This window comes from Capra hircus, chromosome 26, assembly GCF_001704415.2.
Source record: "Capra hircus breed San Clemente chromosome 26, ASM170441v1, whole genome shotgun sequence".
Classification (NCBI taxonomy): domain Eukaryota; kingdom Metazoa; phylum Chordata; class Mammalia; order Artiodactyla; family Bovidae; genus Capra; species Capra hircus.
Genome location: NC_030833.1, coordinates 44,439,121 through 44,457,350, shown reverse-complemented (window position 1 = coordinate 44,457,350; position 18,230 = coordinate 44,439,121). Strand labels below are relative to the sequence as shown.

Below are 18,230 nucleotides of genomic sequence, written 5' to 3'. Positions count from 1 at the left end.
GCTGTGGCCACAAACGGCAGCGTTGCCCAGTGATCCCACGGCTATTCTATTTCAGTCATGTGTGTGGCTTGGCAGCAAGATGCTCTTGAAAAGTTTTCATCTTCCGTGGGGTTTCCCTTTGGAGTTAAGCTTTCCCCTTTCATAATAATGAAACAAAACTCTGTCGACTGAGCAATAGGAGCTTCACCTCATTTCTTCTTTAATCATCTCTTAGTCCCCATTTTTTCTTAAGTTGGTGTACACAGCCTTCCACGTCACTTCCATGTGACACGTAGTGACTGAGCAGCTGGGGAAACGCTGTGAGAGCGGCATGGACACACGCATGTACAGCACATGCACCCTGCCGCACTAATGTGGCTGTGAGTGTAGGCAGAGTTCTCACAACTTGCTACTGCATTGCCCCATCCTGGGCAATTCACATCACGGAACTGTGCCACAGGCGAAACGAGAGGTGACCTTTGTCCTCCATTTGGCAAGAGCCAGACCCTTGTTGTGCCCAACCAGGGTGCCGTGGTTTAAGAAAATTATGGAGAAAGTGGATATGATTTAGCAGTTTGCACTAAAAATGATTTTAGAGGTTAAGGGGTGGGGCTTTTCAATTTAGAAGAGAAATGGATAAGTTAGAGCAGACTACTTCAGATTCACAAAGGTTTAGTGTGAGGATGGCTGAAAACTGTTTCCTATGTGCACTCATGACAGATCAGAAGGTAAGGCGCTTAGTGGTTTGGGGGAATTCGATACAAGCTCTCATTGTAGGTCATTTGAAGACCTCAGGCTCTTTCTTATATTGGGGAAATGCTTGTATTCTCAGGACTTGGCCTAACAGTGGTAGAAAAGAGGGAAATGATTTCATCCCTTCCCTTTTCTATAGGCAAAGCCGAAAATGATCAGTGGGTCACTGATCATCAGATCAGTGGATCAATGGATCAGTTACTATTAGCATATTTTAATAATAATAATAACACTGCCGACACTTACTAACCTGTTATGTGGAAGGCACTGTTTTAAGGAGTTTAACTCATTCAATCTTTGCAATCTGTTAGGCATTTTCTCAATAAAAAACCTCTGAGGCTCAAGAGGTTTAAGTAAATGACCAATCACACACAGTTGGCAAGATCTGAATCCAGAAAGACTGATTCCAGAGTTCTAGCCTTTTTCTACCATGCCATACTGTCTCATGTCTATTTTTCCCTCCATAGATATTTTAACACTAATCTAGGAGCCACAAAAGAGAAAAGAGACTCTCTGAAGGTTTGACAGAGGAAGACGTGAATAGTGGATAATCATAAATACAGGTTCTTGAATTCTAACAGACTGTTTCTAAAAAAGAAAACAAAGGTATGCATATGATAATGCAGTGTGACACTTGTTTGATTTTATAATGGTGGCTGTTATTGGCGTGACAGAATTAAATATTTTTAGAAGTCGGAATGATTAAAAAAGAAATTCTAGTTGAAAAATCAGTAGTTCTGGGCAATAACAACAGCTCTTTCAGTGACCTGTGATCTTAGGTCACTTATATACATTATTCTTCTTTCCTGTGAAATGTGGATTATACCTCCCAGAGTAGTTATAAAGGGAAAATTATACACAGGATATGAGAGCAATTTGAAAATTATAAATCTGGGTTCAAATAAAAAGCTTTATTATTTTAGTAAGAAAATAATTATCAATTTATCAAGAAACATTACTATCAGTTTATTAATAAACTGTCTTGCAATAGTTCATTTTATGAGAAGTGTACCAAAACACTTTAGAATATTTATGTCAGTGCCTTAGTGTGTTGATCGTCTGTCTTAGAAATTCTAAGACATTCAGGAAGTCTTGCTCTTTGTTCCATGTGCTGAGCACATGTTGCTCATACTCTATGGGATTACTTATTTCTTTGCATGATTGCCTGTCCCAGAAGACTGTGAGTCCCTAGAGGCAGTGGCTATTTTCTATTAAACTTTGTATGTCTCAGCAGAGAGCTGGCTACATAAATATAAAATAAATGATGCAGAAAGAATATAATCCAAGAAGACAGAGATCATGTTTTCCATATCACTGTTCCTATATTTTATCCAAGTATGGTGTTCTGGAGTAGGTTTGAAATGCTGAATAGATTAAATATTTAACATTTAAAGCAACCACCACATAGCACTGCTAGATTAATAAATTTGACTTGTATCAGTCTACTCTAGGGGCTTCTCTGGTGGCTCAGACAGTAAATAATTCTCCTACAATGCAGGAGACCTGGGTTCAATCAGTGGGTTGGGAAGATCCCCTGGAGAAGGGAACCTACTTACCTACTCTAGTATTCTGGCCTGGAGAATTCCATGGACAGAGGAGCCTGGCGGGCTACAGTCCGTGGGGTCGCAAAGTTGGACACAACTGGGCGACTTTCACACACACAATCTACTTTGAAAATCAAGTGCCTCTCTGACAAGAGCAAATAAGGGTAAATTTGAAATGTGACCATAAAGGAATGAAATTAATTTTCACTTGTGATTTGTAAAAATCAATCTCCTTATTTTACGCTTATGTCTTGTAAATTAAGAGGATTACATAGATGTCTTACAGCAATGCTTATAGCTTTAACAATTATGTCATACATTAAAAAAAAGTTATTTCACGGAAGGTGCTATTATAAATGCAATGTGATCTTCCGGAAAATATTCTGTAAGCAGGTAGCCCTGAATAAGTAAGAAAGCAATTCTTCAAAATAAAATATGTACAGAAAATAAAGCATATACCAGTCACAGAAAGGAAAGCAGTATAAATGACTTCCCAAAGGTAATCGGTGTGAATAAGACATGTCTGAGAGTAGTTGAAATCAGTTATGCTGAAAGTATTTATGAAATAGACTGAATAACTTAAGAACAGAACTCCCATTCATATAAGGCCTTTACTTCAAGCTTCTTGTCTCATCACTGAAGAAATATTTAAGTTTCTATTATTTTCCAAAATTATGTTCTCATCTCTAAAAGTTGGCAGTAGATCATTTCAGTAATTCATCTGTCTGAAAAATACCCCTGCATCTAAATTCATCTAAATTGACATAAGTGATAAAATTAAAAAATGCTAAGAAGTGTTTGAAGGGTATTAAGCAAAATAACATGAACATGATCTGTGTATCAAATGATGATAAAACTACACTTCTAACTTCTAATAGGAAATGGGGTTCATAAATGCAAATTTCTTAGTTCTACATACCCAATTCAAGAGTTTATAATCTTCTAATCTATATCTGGGAACATTTTTTAAAAGACTACTATTATAAAAATTGTGGTAGTTTTTATAATGTCACTTGTCTGATCAACATTACTACTGAAGTAAGGGTTGGTAGGTCCAAGGTATAAATATTATGTACTTGGTATTGAGAGAGTCAATTCCTAGGCAGGTTGATAAGAAGTCCCGGTGTCCCCAGGGAGAGAGGGGTCTGGAATTCTCAAGGAGGAGGAAAGGACAAACTTTTTTTTCCCTCTACATTCCTTAGGATTATAGAGCAATAATGTATCCTGCCTGAGGACAGTCTCTGGAAAAAAACCTTCTGGCTAATCCTGTTATCTTAAAATGTAAATTATGGAAGTGGGTCTAGTGAGGTCTTTACAACCTCCAGACATTCTTTTGACTCCCTGTAATAAGTAGTTAAAAAGTACATAACTCCATTGCTAACACTAGCAAGGGGGCACTCTTTCTGCCCCTTCTGATGTCTATGTCAGAAGCTTTCTCTATCCCTTTTATACTTTAATAAAACTATTACACAAAGGCTCTGAGTGATCAAGCCTCGTCTCTGGCCTCTGAATTCTTCTTCTCCGGAGCCCAAGAATCCCAGTGTCTTTCGTGGTTCAGTAACACGTTCGCGTGCATTACTCTGTATACATATGTAAAATGAGTTCATGTGAAGGATATACTGCACAAAATAGCACTCTATAAAATCAACAGATATATCTCGTGTGCACCATTTGCAGAGGGGAGTGAAGGGAAAAATTCTGTAATCACAACAGGACTGGGCTCTGTCTAGACCCACCTCCTCCCTATGCAGGGTGTGAGTCCTGCTGTAACGGGCAGTCTTTACCGTCTGCCGGTTAATTAATGGTAGCCATTACAGCCTCCTGGGTGGCCACCCGTGTCCTCACCCTGATTCCCTATCAGCTATGACAACAGTATGTGTAATTGTGGTCAAAGGGTTGAGGCCAAGCTCCTAATTTTGGAATCACCAAACACATGTAAAAATGAATCATCACAGAGAAGAATATTTTTCATACCCAGTAATTAATATTATAGGATAGTTAGTAAGTGGTAAGAACTGGGGTAGTGGATTCTAGGGTAATAGTGATCACTGAAATGGCTAGTCTACATTGAACAGTGAAGATAACTTGGATATTTGGATTATCCCACTTGTTCTGGGAAGTGCAAGATCACACAAGACGACATCACTTCAGAGGTTAAGGACATACCCTTCTACCTGGGATGTACTAGTTATACCTTATACCTAGTTATAACCTATGATTTCCATTAGTCTACAAACATTTGTGTAAAAGTGTGAAATAGAATACCCATGAGAAGAAAGTTAGGGTGAACTACTTCCAATTCCCCTCCTGGGATGAAGAGTATAATAAATATGTATGTTCTCAACCATGCACTTGCATACAAACAGATATAAATTGTGTCTTTTTAAACTGCATTACCTTTAAAATGCCCACTTTGTGTGGATGCGCATGTGCGTTCAGTCCTGTCTGACTCTCTGCGACCCCGTGGACTGTAGCCCGCCAGGCTCCTCTGTCCATGGGATTTTCCAGGCAAAATTACTGGAGTGGGTTGCCATTTCCTTCTCTGGGGGATCTTCCTGACCCAGGGATTGAACTTGTGTCTCTTGAGTCTCCTGCATTGGTAGGTGGGTTCTTTACCAACTGTCTACTTTAAACCTTCCTTAATTGGGTGGTTGTTTGTGCCTCCTCACATTTTTGAGAGAATTTTCTAGAAGATTTCCACTATCAGCTTGGCATTTGATTATGCAGCTTGAAGGGGTTTTGGTGTCTTTAAGTGATTTCTAATATTTCAAAAATCCTAAATTCTTGTATTTCATAAAAGATCTCACTGGTAACTCAAAGGCTCCCAGTTTGAAGTTATCAGACCTCTTAGGAGACCACAGTTATAATGCTGATATTCTTATGGCCAACTAAAATAGCTCTTTGGTTGTACAAAGTCTTTAAAAATAATACTGAAGAAACTGTGACAGGCATAAAATTAATATCGAGAAGATTCTGTCCTTTATGCTGTTTCATAGAGAGAGGGGTTTAGACACAAAGAACATTATAAACACACCAGACAATAAACACTTCATGGTTAGGAGTGCCATGCTCTATGCTCTTTCTATGTCCCAACACTCCCCAGTGCAAAGATGTTCATGTATAACACTGTCATTAAGTCTTCACCAGCTATATGAAGTTATATTTCATCACAAAGTCAATATTTTTGAAAAATAAATCTAAGATTGCATTAGTTTAGCAGGGTTCAGAAAAGAAAGAGGTTTTTCCCTAGGCCCTTACTTGATTTTCACTCCTATAACTGAAAATATTCGATCCTCAGAGGCACAGAATGAGTCAGGAGTGAAGTCAGAAGCACTATTACTGCAGTACCTCCAGCCAGTGTTAAGGGGAGTATAATGCAAGTTCAACGCAATACCTGATGGCTCGAAACACTTCTTGTCTAATATTTAAGTAAATAACATAGTTGTGCCTATCCAGCTCAAAAATCCCTACTGTAGCACAAATGGACAAACATAAAAATAGTTACTGTTGCCATCAAGATTTTTGGAAGGGGATTTCAAACTGCTTTTATGGAAGGGGATTTCTCCTGTCACCTGATGGCAACAGTAACTATTTACTGAACTGTGCAGTCTCAGGGAGTTCCTAACATACTGTACTGGTGTCTAATATCAGGGACTCCTCCACGTTCAGAAGAGGTGGACATTAATCAGATCCTCAAATATGGTTTTATCTACACAGTCTGGAAAGCAGCAACTAGAATAGTATTTTTTTCTAGTTTTTGTTGCAATGTGTCAGTTTTTAAATTTATATTTTAAACAGACACAATAGAACATGCTTTCATTTGACTTTTCTCACATTGATGCAATGTGTTTAATGTATAAACTTGTATCAAAATGTCTTATTCATCTTAAACCTTAGCTCTGTGTATGTGTACATAAAATAGAAATGTGTGAAATATATAAAATATTCAAACCATATTATCTAATACAGTTATATATATATATGTACTGTAATCTCAATAGGTACTTATAACTACAGAATCACAGAATAACTACACCATTTACTTAATTTTTAAAGCAGTGGTGAGAATAATTATCTGTTTTATGTATAGGTATATACTACATGTAAATATGCTTCATCTCCATTTATATATTAAATTTATATTTTAACTATTATGATTATAGAGTGAATAATTAAGTTAGTGAGCACTGCTCAGAACTTAGGAAGTAAATAAAGATCACAGAAACTCAGCTGGGTAAAAAGTGCTTTATGACTCCTCATTAAGTAAATGTGTTTACCTTTCATTTATTATGAAGAGGTTTTCTAAAAAGTAAATTGATGTTTATTTTTTGTTTAATGATTACATCTTTCACTGTTGAAAACTCTGATAAGCTGATATGAAAGTATTGGTATGGATTTAGGAACAAGAGTAATGAATGATATATAGAGAAGAAAAAAGAATCTTTAGGAGAAAAGAAATTAAAAAAGAAGACAGCACTTTCAAAAGCATTTAAAGAATGATTACCTACCAGTTCTACTCGTCCGAAACCTCCAACTCCAAGGGTGTCAATGATGTTGAAATCAGACAGCTTCAGGTTGGCGAAGAAAGCAGCTTCAGCTTCATATCTGGAGTTTTTGATGCGAAAAAATGGAAATTTCTTAGAGGTGCAAACACGAGTACCACGTACAACTGTACTGGAATGACATGACTGTGAAACAGGGTTTACCTGCTTAAATTCCATCTTGCTTTCAGAGTCTGCGTTTTCCCATACTCATAATTTTTTGTTTTTGGTCCCAGTTGTGCAGAATAACCTAGATTTGAGCTTGTTTTTTCAAAGTAGAAAAATACAAAGTACCCACTGCATGCCAGTCATGGACTTATAAATCCAGTTATCAAATCAGAGTTACATCTCGGTGTTTTTCTACGCGTCTTCTTGTGAGCACAGACTGTTTGTGTAGTTCTTTTTTGGTTTTGTTTTGGATTGTTTGGTTTTGCTTGGTTTTGTTTTTGCTGTTCAGGTTTTAGATGGCAGTTTCTCATTAGGTTCCCTTATCCACAGGCTGGCAGTGGCTCCTATTAATAATTATTAAAAGCAGCAAGATCATTGAGGTCTCTGGAGCGCAGTCACAGCCAGGTTTTACGGAAACAGATCCAAAAAGCTGAGGACTGATGTGGAAATATCTGAAATGGATGGTTTCGGAAGCATATTCACATTCCTAAAAAGTGTCTTCCCTTCGTTTGTGATTACCCACTGACTCTCAGCTAGTAATCCCAGTGTCTTTAGGCTTGCCAGTTTCTTATATGAGTGGTGTGAAGGAGCACAGACTAGCCTTCAAAAGTCTAACTCTTCGGACAGGCAAACTGGACACACGCAAGTGGCCAAAATAAGTGTCTCCTGATGAGACAAGTGAATATGAGCTGCTTAAAATATCGCCTTGTTAAAAGGCCCTACTATTTTTAGAAAGGGCAGGAAGGCATAAAGATGATCCTCCCACTCACTGAAGTCAGGTCAGGGAGTAATTCAGCTGTCTCAAAAATAAAGTATTTGAATAGCTATGTGTAATCCATGACCTGCCAGCAGGCAGTACCTGATGCAGTCGTATGCTATAGATAGACATGATGAACGTGCCTGAAATAATGAGACTAACACAGCTTGTTTATGTCGGGTTTTGGAAAAACTCACCCACAGGCACGTTTGGTGTTAAGCTGTGCTAACATGTTAGCTATTCCATTATAATCAAACACAAATTTGGACTCCCCACTTGGGAGAAATGCGAAATAGCTTTCTAGGTGAGCTTTCAACAGTTTCCAGTTTATGAGGACAGTTCTGGTTTTTCACGCATCAGCTCTTAAAAGACTCATGAGAACGTAAAATTAACATTGCTTCTCCTTATTAGCTGATTATGGGAAATCAACTTCTTCCAGTACACCTCTATAAATAAGACTGCTAGTCAATCTGGATGCTATTTGTAGACTTATCTCATTAACAACACAATCAAGAGATCCACATAATACTTCAGGAGATGGTTTACTAGAATGGAACATAAGCAACAAATGTGCATTTCTAGCATTCCAACGGGGTCCCTGCTTTTGGAAAATTAAAGCTCCATCCCATTTAAAGGGTCAGTGGCACAGTTCACTCCAACAGGTGTCTAAAAGGGACATCTGTCGGGATCAGACCCAGTGACAGTTTGTATGTGTTCAAGCATTTCCTGGCAGTCAAATTCTTAATGACATTGTTTTTGAATAATATCCCATGTGCTTGCTAGATTTAGAAATTTCAGATACTAAGGGAGTAAACTGTTTCAGACTACTCTGACACCATTTTATATATTTACAATATGGTGTTATTACTTATAGCTCTCGAGATGTGCCCCCCCACCCCACCCACATCCTTATGTTTGAGCTCTGTAAAATTGGTCTGGAAATATCCAAACAAGTCATCTTCAGCCATTTGCTGCACATCAGAACTTCCTGAGCATCTTTTAGAAACCACCTAATAGGGGTCCCACCACAGGTCAAGTGAATCAGCAATGTCTGGAAGAAGTATCACAGTATCTATACACTTTTACAGCTCCCTGGCTGACTCTCTGGGTGATTCTGATGAACAGTTAAGGGTTGAGAACAATAGTGCTAACCCCTCTGAAAGTCTCAGGAGGTTCCAGAAGCCAGAGAATTCTGGGTTGGATTAAATTGATCCAAGAAAATCGGTAGTTTTCCAATGAGTCTGGAGTGTGATGCATTCCTGGAAAGAGTATTCGGGACTCTTATCACTTGGTCTTGACTCCTACCCCTGTTGTCCTAGAACCACAGGAATGAACAATAGCTTTGTAAGGGCTAACACGATTTAAAAAAATACATTGATAAAGACAGACATATACAGAACACAAAACTTTACTAATTACTTTGCTATTATTTCTAGGTGAATTTTTAAAATACTTCCTTTAATTGGGTGATTTTTTTGTAGTGGTTGGTGAAATACCTTTTGAAGGGCACTTTGGTAATTGTGCACTTAATCCTTTATTCTGTTCCTACTGGCCTCAGGTCATGATTTTTGGGGATGACAAAGAATGCAAGAATGCTGTCAGAGCACTTTCTTTTCCGAGCAAGGAAATGTTGTTGCTTGGTATTTCATGTCTTTTTTTTTCTCTTTAAGGTTGCTCTTTAGGAAGTCTCTTCATCATGGAGACTCTGTACACCTTTCCTTTTTGAATAAATAGCTATGTTTTTTAACATGGAAATCACCATCTGAAGAGACGTCTGTAAAAAAGCCAAACTAGAGATGCTTTAGCTTCTTTAGGTGTCTAACGACTCCAGCTCATAACGTGAAGGGATATTTTCATTCTTTCTTGTTACTTAGAAATTATTTGAAAATAACTTGAATACATCAGTTATGTTTTACAGCCCTTACAGTTGATGATTTTGAATGACAAAGGAGACAAAATAAGTTGGCTAGGTAAATGGCTCTTGTCCTATAAAACATCTTTCGTCTAAAGGACGTAAATGTGGAGCATGAGTTTGTAGCTTACTTACTATTGCAGCCTACCAGGCCCAAGGAATTAGGCCCAGACTCACTCAAATCTAAAATACATCTGTACAAAAGTGTTTATGAGAGGGACAGTTCCCTCTCATAAATACATATCAGTAAGGCAACCCTGAATATTTCTTGGAAGGACTGAAGCTGAAGCTCTAATACTTTGGCCACCTGATGCAAAGAGCTGGCTCATTGGAAAAGACCCTGATGCTCAGAAAGATTGAGGGCAGGAGGAGAAGGGGACGACAGAGGATGAGATGGCTGATGGCATCATTAGACTCAATGGGCCTGAGTCTGAGCAAATTCCGGGAGCTAGTGAAGGACAGGGCAGGCTAGTGTGCTGCAGTCTATGAGGGCAGTAAAGAGCCAGGCACAGCTGGGCAACCGAACACCAGGCACACAGTTCCTGATGCTCGACTGCTTAAAATCTGGCAAGAAGTATGAAGTATCTTTTCTAGTGTTCCTTAATTTAGAGGTACATATTTTTCAAAATAATACTATTATTTACAGTTGACCCTTGAACAGTGCAAAGGTTAGGGGCGCTGACCCTCTAACAATCAGAAACTCATGTATAATTAATAGTGGGCCTTCCACAGCCACAGTTTTCCCGTATCTACAGCTCCACATCTGCCGCTTCAACCAAGTGCATCATTAGTATTTACTACTGAAAAAAATCTGCAGATCAGAGGATCTTCACAGTTTACATATTGTTCAAGGGCCCACTGTATTGAATGAACAAATGAATACAAGTATATTCATTAACTTTTTAAACACAGGGTGAGAGCAATGGATTCTCTTCCTTAAAAGTGCAAATACTGACATACTCTGTGACTTCAAGGAGCTTACAAACCCTCAAAATAGGTTAACAGCATGAAAATAACTACAACAAGAGAATAAGTGTGTGGGGTGAAATAGATAATATATCATTTCTTAAACATTGGAGAAGGAAATGGCAACCCACTCCAGTGTTCTTGCCTGGAAAATCCCAGGGACGGGGGAGCCTGGTGGGCTGCCGTCTATGGGGTCACACAGAGTCGGACACGACTGAAGTGACTTAGCAGCAGCAGCAGCAGCAGCAGCAGCATTTCTTAAACGTGCCTGACAATATGATTCACCTGGCGCTTTGATGATCAGAATCCACAATCTCTAATCTGTACAGGGTACTCTAACTAGTGATATATGGAAATTGTAAGAACTGCTAGAAAGAAACAAAGTTGCCTACACTTTCACCTTCTCTTTTCATTTCTCCTTATACACCAAAGGAAGTTCTAAAAGCAATGAGCATGGAAATAAAGCTGCAGCTGTAAAGATGATGAGACCAAGACATATATGCAAAATCTAAAAACAAAAATAATACTAGAATAATCTTAACCTATCTTTCTCTTCCAGTATCTCTTCCAAAACCACATCTCTTCCAGTATCACCAACTTACACAAATCAAGAGGAAGATTCAGATGTCCTTTATTATTCACAATTTTTTTTTTTTTTTTTTTGCTGTTGCCATAAGCCAATGAATCAACTCTATCATCATTTCAAGATAACAGAGTTGGGTTCTAGTCTTTATGACTGACCACTACTATTAAGAAGCAAACGTCTCTTCTTAATACTGAAAACAAAATACAACCCAGGATAAAAATGTATGAAACTTAAAATTTTATCTTCATGTTGATAGTGCAATAGCAGAAATGGCTCAGTGTTAATTTACAAAGCAAACAATGGTAGGTGCATTTTGAAAGTAAGGTCCAAGAATCCAAAGGGACATCCAGATGGGATACAAAAGCCAGTAACTAAAAGACAAAGAAACAAAAGGCTAGTGCGGCCCTATTTACTCTAGCAAAATCTATAATTTAAGTCTGCTTCAGAAGTCTACTCTTAAGTGTCTCCAAGTAAAATCAAACAGAATCCTAGTATATTTTAACCCACATGCAGATCAGTCACCACTGCTTGCCTGTGCTATCTCCCCTTGGGTATATTGTTATTTCCTGTTGAGTTTAGTTTTATCAGACTTTGGGGGAATCTATAAAATGTTTCAGTAAATACACACGAACTCTCATCTATGACTAAGTTTTTTACTCTATAACTTTTAATAGTAAGATGAGATTCAAGGAGACAATGTTGATGCTAGACTTAAAAATATGCAAGAGCACATCCTAGCCTACAAGCAGAAGCTCATGACTTGTGATCCTGGCTCTGCTAGTGACTTAGGACTTCCAAGTCATGAATTCTTCAACATTTAGGCCTTTGTAACAGTATCAACATACACTTAAGTAAGTAGGGAGAAGTTGTATAAATATAGTCAGAATCCTGGCTTACTTAAACGTTCAGATGAATGCCTAGGAATCCTTTCACTTTTTATGTGATCAAAGAACATTAATACTTATAAATAAATATTTACAGAAATAGTTAAAGGAGGTAAGAAATCTTCAACAGTTAGCCTTAAGCACAAAATATATACCTGGTCTAGGACACACGCAAGCTATAATGCTGGCCATCTACTGAATAAACACTTACTTTGGTACATGGGATTTTAGGCAGGACCAGTTCCTGATTTAATAAAACTTGGCGCATTAATTTTTAATCTTGAAGAGTAAATACAAATTCAGCCAGACATTAACTATATATACAGAGAAAACAGAATTGAAAACTGGACCAATAATACTTATTTAACACAGATGTGATTTGGGTTTAAACTACTGGGACTATCACCTCATTGTGCTACATTAACATTTTGTGAATATGAACATAGTTACTACATGTCCTATTCCCTGATTCTAAAATGTTTGGAATTAAATAAGCTTAGTCATTAAAAGAAAAATGGATAGTCCTTAAATCTATAAGCAAGTCATCAGTCATCTCTTATTAATATAATTGTTTTATTTGAAAGTCTCATTGTTAAACTAACTTTAAAAGCAGAATCTTCTGACTTCATTAGAAAACTGTGAACTATTTTATTTTTTTAAGGTTTAATAGGGAGTTATTTCCTGTTGAAATAATGTTTTTCAAATAACATTTTTATGAAAATCTATTATTACTATAAGTTTTGGGGGAAAAAAACTCTTTAAACATTAGAAACCCTATTCATATACTTCTAAACAAAAAGAAATGATCTTTAATTTGTCTGGTTGTAAAGCACACAAGTATAGTCACTGTCTTTTAGGAATGGTGGCAAAAACTTGAAGAAACAAAAAGTTTGAAAGTAACTTAATGAATATAAAGTATTTCATTATGTCAATTTTCTCCAGAAAGTATAATCTTTTCTTCAGGGAATTTGAGATAGCATTAGTTTGCTTTCTGTACTTTCAAAATTGTGTTTTTTCAGAAAAGTCTGTTTTTTAAGTACTCTAGCCATGAAATAGTTCTACTTATTTTTCAAATGCATTCCCTTGAGAAGATACAGCCAACAGGAATAGACAAGAAAATTGCATTACTCATATCTGCTGCCTAATAAGAATGATAGTAATGCAATTTTTTTTTTAATTTAAGAAGCACTTTCTTCCAAGGACTCTAAAATGTCTCTCATTCAATTTATCCTTCCTGATCCTCTGTGAAGATGGGATAACAAGTATTTTTACTTCTATTTTGCAACTGGGTAGACCAGCTGCTGCTAAGTGACTGATTTCAGTAATTAAGCACTAGAAGAGTCGGAACTAAAACCCTGGGCGTGCTTCACATTGAAGCATATTTACACTTATTCTCTAAAATTTAATTTCATCTTAAACAAGACAGAGACTCAGACAACTTTAAAGATGCTTTTATCTCAAAGTAGTAAGATACTATCGTGGTTCAAAATCTAGATCAACACCACTGAGAGGTCCTCTCATCCAACCTTCACATTTTAAAAAAATGAAAGAACTAAGTCCAGAGATAGTAAGTGACTTAGCCAAAGTCACAAAGGTGCAGGTATAAGTGACTGGCATTTTGACTTACTATCTGTAATCCTTTTTACTATCTGATTCTATCATCACAGTTGTTTTTTTTTTTTAAATTATGGTATTTGTAAAATAAAGGCAAACATATGTTATAAAATATATTTGAATAATATACTATTTTGTTACACATTTACATCAAGAATGTGACTCCTATCTGAGCACTGATGCCTTCTTGTCTTTGATGTGGCCTGTGGGTGCGTGCGCTCTGATTAAATAAAAGGACTCAGAATGAAAGTACACTGCTGCTCAAGAGAGAAGTTTTAAAAATCCAAACATTAGAGCTGCATTTGTGAAAATGAGGAATAAGCTACCCAGTGTTAGCTTGAAATATATTGACCATCATGCATTTTTAGTTATTCTGTTTTTAAAGAGAGTCTGTATAGTAATTTGAAAGGAATTTTAATTTTTCTGAAATAAGGCCCAAAGTAAATATATATTGCCATGAAAAAAACTAGCAAGAAAGGAATTAAAGATTTTCTTCTTATTGGTGTTTGCTCTTAAACAGAGTCACTAGCCCATAATAAAGTTATTTATTTAGTTATTCAGCAATTATTATTTTTTATTTAGAGAATGCAGATACTTGCATGTATGTATTCAAAGAAGAAAAGCATGCAGTCTTCAACTTTATGCCAGAATAGTATTTCTTTCATGTAAGTGAGCAGCCATCAGAGACTAGTGACCTGATCTCCGTGCATATTAACATCCCTCCTCCCTTTCCTATGTCTCAGAATCTCATTCTGAGCCTTTGCTTATGACTATGGACTAGGGCTTCTCTAGTCCATACTCAGAGGGTAAAGCATCTGCCCACAATGTGGGAGACCTAGGTTCGATCCCTGGGTGGGAAAGATCCTCTGGAGAAGGAAATGGCAACCCACTCCAATATTCTGGCCTGGAAAACCCCATGGACGGAGAAGCCTGGTAGGCTACAGTCTATGGGGTTGCAAAGAATCAGACACGACTGAGTGACTTCACTTTCACTTTTCACTTTTATGGACTAGGATGGTCCAGACTGGCACAGCAAAGGCCAGGAAGTTGAAGTTTAAGGGAAAGGAGGTAGGTAAAAATGATTCTTTCTGCCTTCACTGCTCCAACTCCTCTGCCTGTGGAAAGCATCTCTATCCTCACTTATTGCCTCTTGTGCTCTGGAGTAAATATTCACTACAGCAGAACTTGCCTCCAATGTCCATGAGGACGGTGTTTGCCATCGATAACATTTCTAGAGAAGGGATGGGTAAAGACAGCCCAAGTTTTCTCCTCAAAGATGAAAATATCTTTTCTACCCCCATATTAAGAGCTCTTTCCCTTTTCTTATCCATTATTTTTATATACAGTTTAAATATTGAAATAAATGAGAAATTTTAAGCTTAGTTAAATGTCATAATTAGGCATAACTATAATCTTTATCAAGGGATCAGTCAGAAGATTGAACTAGGAACAGAAGGATTAGGTAAGACTTAAATGAACACTGCTGGTGCTAAGTCGCTTCAGTCATGTCCGACTCTGTGTGACCCCATAGATGGCAGCCCACCAGGCTCCCTCGTCCCTGGGATTTTCCAGGCAAGAACACTGGAGTCAGTTGCCATTTCCTTCTCCACATGAACACTAGGGGTCAGCTTTTACTTCTAAACTCAGGGCCTTTGCTATGTACCTCAATTTTCATGGCTCCCCTTTATTTCTGTAGGATTCTACATGAACTTCAGAGCAAGGAGCTTGGGGATGTGGCCATGTTCACAGCAAGCCAAAGGAAGAGAAGGCAGTAAGATTCAGTGTGTGGCAAGAAGAAAATAAGACTAGAAGCCACTCTCCCTGACCTCTAGGAATATAGGAAAAGAAGTGATCAGGAGTTGGCCCAGGACCAAGCCTGAGCAACACATTCTCATTTCTGTAAAATGAAGGGTTTGTACTAGACAGGTCTATAAAGTTCACTTGCAGGCTGATCATTCTGGGAAATACACACTTGGTAGTCTTGGTTCCCACAGCTTCTCTTTTGCGCACCAATCCTGCTCGCTAATCCCTGACTCCTGAAGCTCTCATTTCAAGAGACATTACAGAAGTTTTTGTTTCAGGGAGTCTTGCTCTCAGCAACAAGCAGGCAGAAGACCCCTGACTCACCAGCTGGTCAAGATATGTCTTGATGTTCAAAACAGAACTGTTAATGCATTTCCCCGTAACACTGTAATATACCAGAGATGCCCTGTCACCCAGGATTCACATCAGAATTATGGGTTGAGCTAAAAACAGACCTTGATACAATGGTAGGATTTTGGACCAGGCATTCGCATTTTAAAGTAAGGTTAATAGATGTGTCTATACAGCTCTTAATATCAAGACTAATGATCATATGTAAGTTAAGATTCCTAATATTAAGTTAGATACATGTGTGACAGACATCTATTACAAAGGGTGCAAGTATCACAGGGAAATGTATCCACAGTTCTAAGCAGTTATTCTCAAGTGGTCTTGGAGAATACCACCCACTCTTGGCACAGGGAAAGCCTGTATGTCTTTTTCTTAGTAGAGAGAATATCAAGTAGAATAGAAGAAAATTGAGCAAAAATTTTGCCATGTCACATAGTTCAGTAACAGTGATTATACATTAGCAAATGAAGGCTCAGGGAATACCACCTCTTTGTTATCAAGTCATTGCCATCTAAATGCAAAATCTGGCATTGTTCTATGCTGCAGCCAATACAACTGAATAATTAAGCAGACTATAGGGTTTGAGGCTAAAAAAAAAAATGATTTCCATATTTTGTTCAGATTTTCTTGGGTTTTACCTAATGACCTTTTTCTGTTCCAGGAGCCCATCCATACTATGTTTAATTACTGTATCTCCTTAGATTATCTTTGGCTATGCTGTTTCCCAGACTTGCCTTGTTCATGATGACCTTGACAGTTTTAAGCAGTACCAGTCAGGTGTTTTGTAGAATATTTCTCAATTCTGATTTATTTGATGTTTTTCTCATGATTTCACTCAAGTTCTCAGTTTTAGGGGATGAAGACCATAGAGGTCAGGTGCCATTTTCATCACACCATGTCAAGGATATATGCTATCTATATGACTTATCACTAATGACTCAGACCTTGATCATCTGCCTAAGATGATAACTGTGTAGTTTTTAACAGAGTACATACTTACAGAAACCAACAAATACGAAAGGACTGTATTACAACGCGGTCTTCTCCATAATTTTTACCTTATAAATACGTCCCCCTCAAAATGAATTAACTTTACAAATGTATTCTACATTTCCACACTGCTGAGGTTTCTGCTCAATAATTCAAAAGTATCATCATAAAATATACTGGTTAAGATCAGCACAGATGGCTACAATATTCAAAACTAGTATCTTTCCATACATTCTTACACAAATGATAGGAGTGGAGAGATAATGGTGGAACAACTCATTATCCTCAAATCACTGCCTCTTTTTTATGCGGGTATTGAGTCATTACAGTAATTGTTTCTCCGAGCATATGCCACGGTTGTCATGGAAGACCAGGATTAATCACACTTCACTTTAGCTATGCTGTTGGTTTAGATAAATACTGCTATGGCGGGTGGGGTGAATTGAGAGATTGGGATTGATGCATATATACTACTGGTACTATGTGCGAAATAGACAGCTAATGAGAGCCTACTGCTTTGCACAGGGAAGTCTACTCCGTGCTCTGTGTTGGCCTCAAAGGGAAGGAAACTCGAAAGAGAGAAGACGCATGTAAGCCTACAGCTGACTCACTTCGCTGTGCAGTAAAAACACACTGTAAAGCAATTATACTCCATTGAAATGTAATTAAAATGAAATAAATACTGCTGTAACACGTAAATGGAACTTCACTCCTGAGTTAACACATAGTGGTCATATTTTGTGCTTTTTACAATGGTTTTAAAAGAGGACTACCTACATACTAACAGATTGCATAGGACACTAAGTGATTCTTTCAATAGGAAGTTGCAGACTGTGTATCTAAAGTAAAAATGATGCATTTGACGTATCTTACCACACGGTAAAGCTCCTTACTTGACACTTGTATAAACAGAATTGAATAGCACTACATCAGTTTTATTTTTTATAGTTGATAAATAATAGTGTGAAATGAAGGAAATTGGGAGCATTTAGGCCTATTATAGTTATTCTTTATACCACTTAACAGGTTCAGTTCAGTTCAGTTCAGTCGCTCAGTCGTGTCCGACTCTTTGTGACCCCATGAATCGCAGCACGCCAGGCCTGCCTGTCTGTCACTAACTCCCGGAGTTTACCCAAACTCATGACCCATTGAGTCGGTGATGCCATCCAACCATTTCATCCTCTGTCATCCCCTTCTCCTCCTGCCCTCAATCTTTCCCAGCATCAGGGTAGAGAATATTTTTTTCCATATTTGACTTTCTTTTCCTTACAGATTTTCCAGGGATAGAGCTGACATCTTGGCCACACCCTATACTCAATTCTCTTTGTATGACTTCCTTTTCCTCATCCTAATAAATTACTAGATTTTCTTTCAGGAGTTAG

At 37.6% G+C, this 18,230-nt stretch overlaps 1 protein-coding gene across 4 annotated transcripts in view; it reads right to left on the bottom strand.

Annotated features, from left to right (window-relative positions):
• The window catches only part of PRKG1 (protein kinase, cGMP-dependent, type I), a 1,377,467-nt gene that overhangs the window by 49,179 nt on the left and 1,310,058 nt on the right, over nucleotides 1-18,230 (bottom strand). For all 4 annotated transcript variants that reach the window (XM_018041139.1, XM_018041140.1, XM_018041138.1 and 1 more), the window contains one exon: nucleotides 6,785-6,881. In XM_018041139.1, coding sequence (XP_017896628.1) covers nucleotides 6,785-6,881 — 97 coding nt within the window. The remainder of the gene's footprint in view (nucleotides 1-6,784; nucleotides 6,882-18,230) is intronic.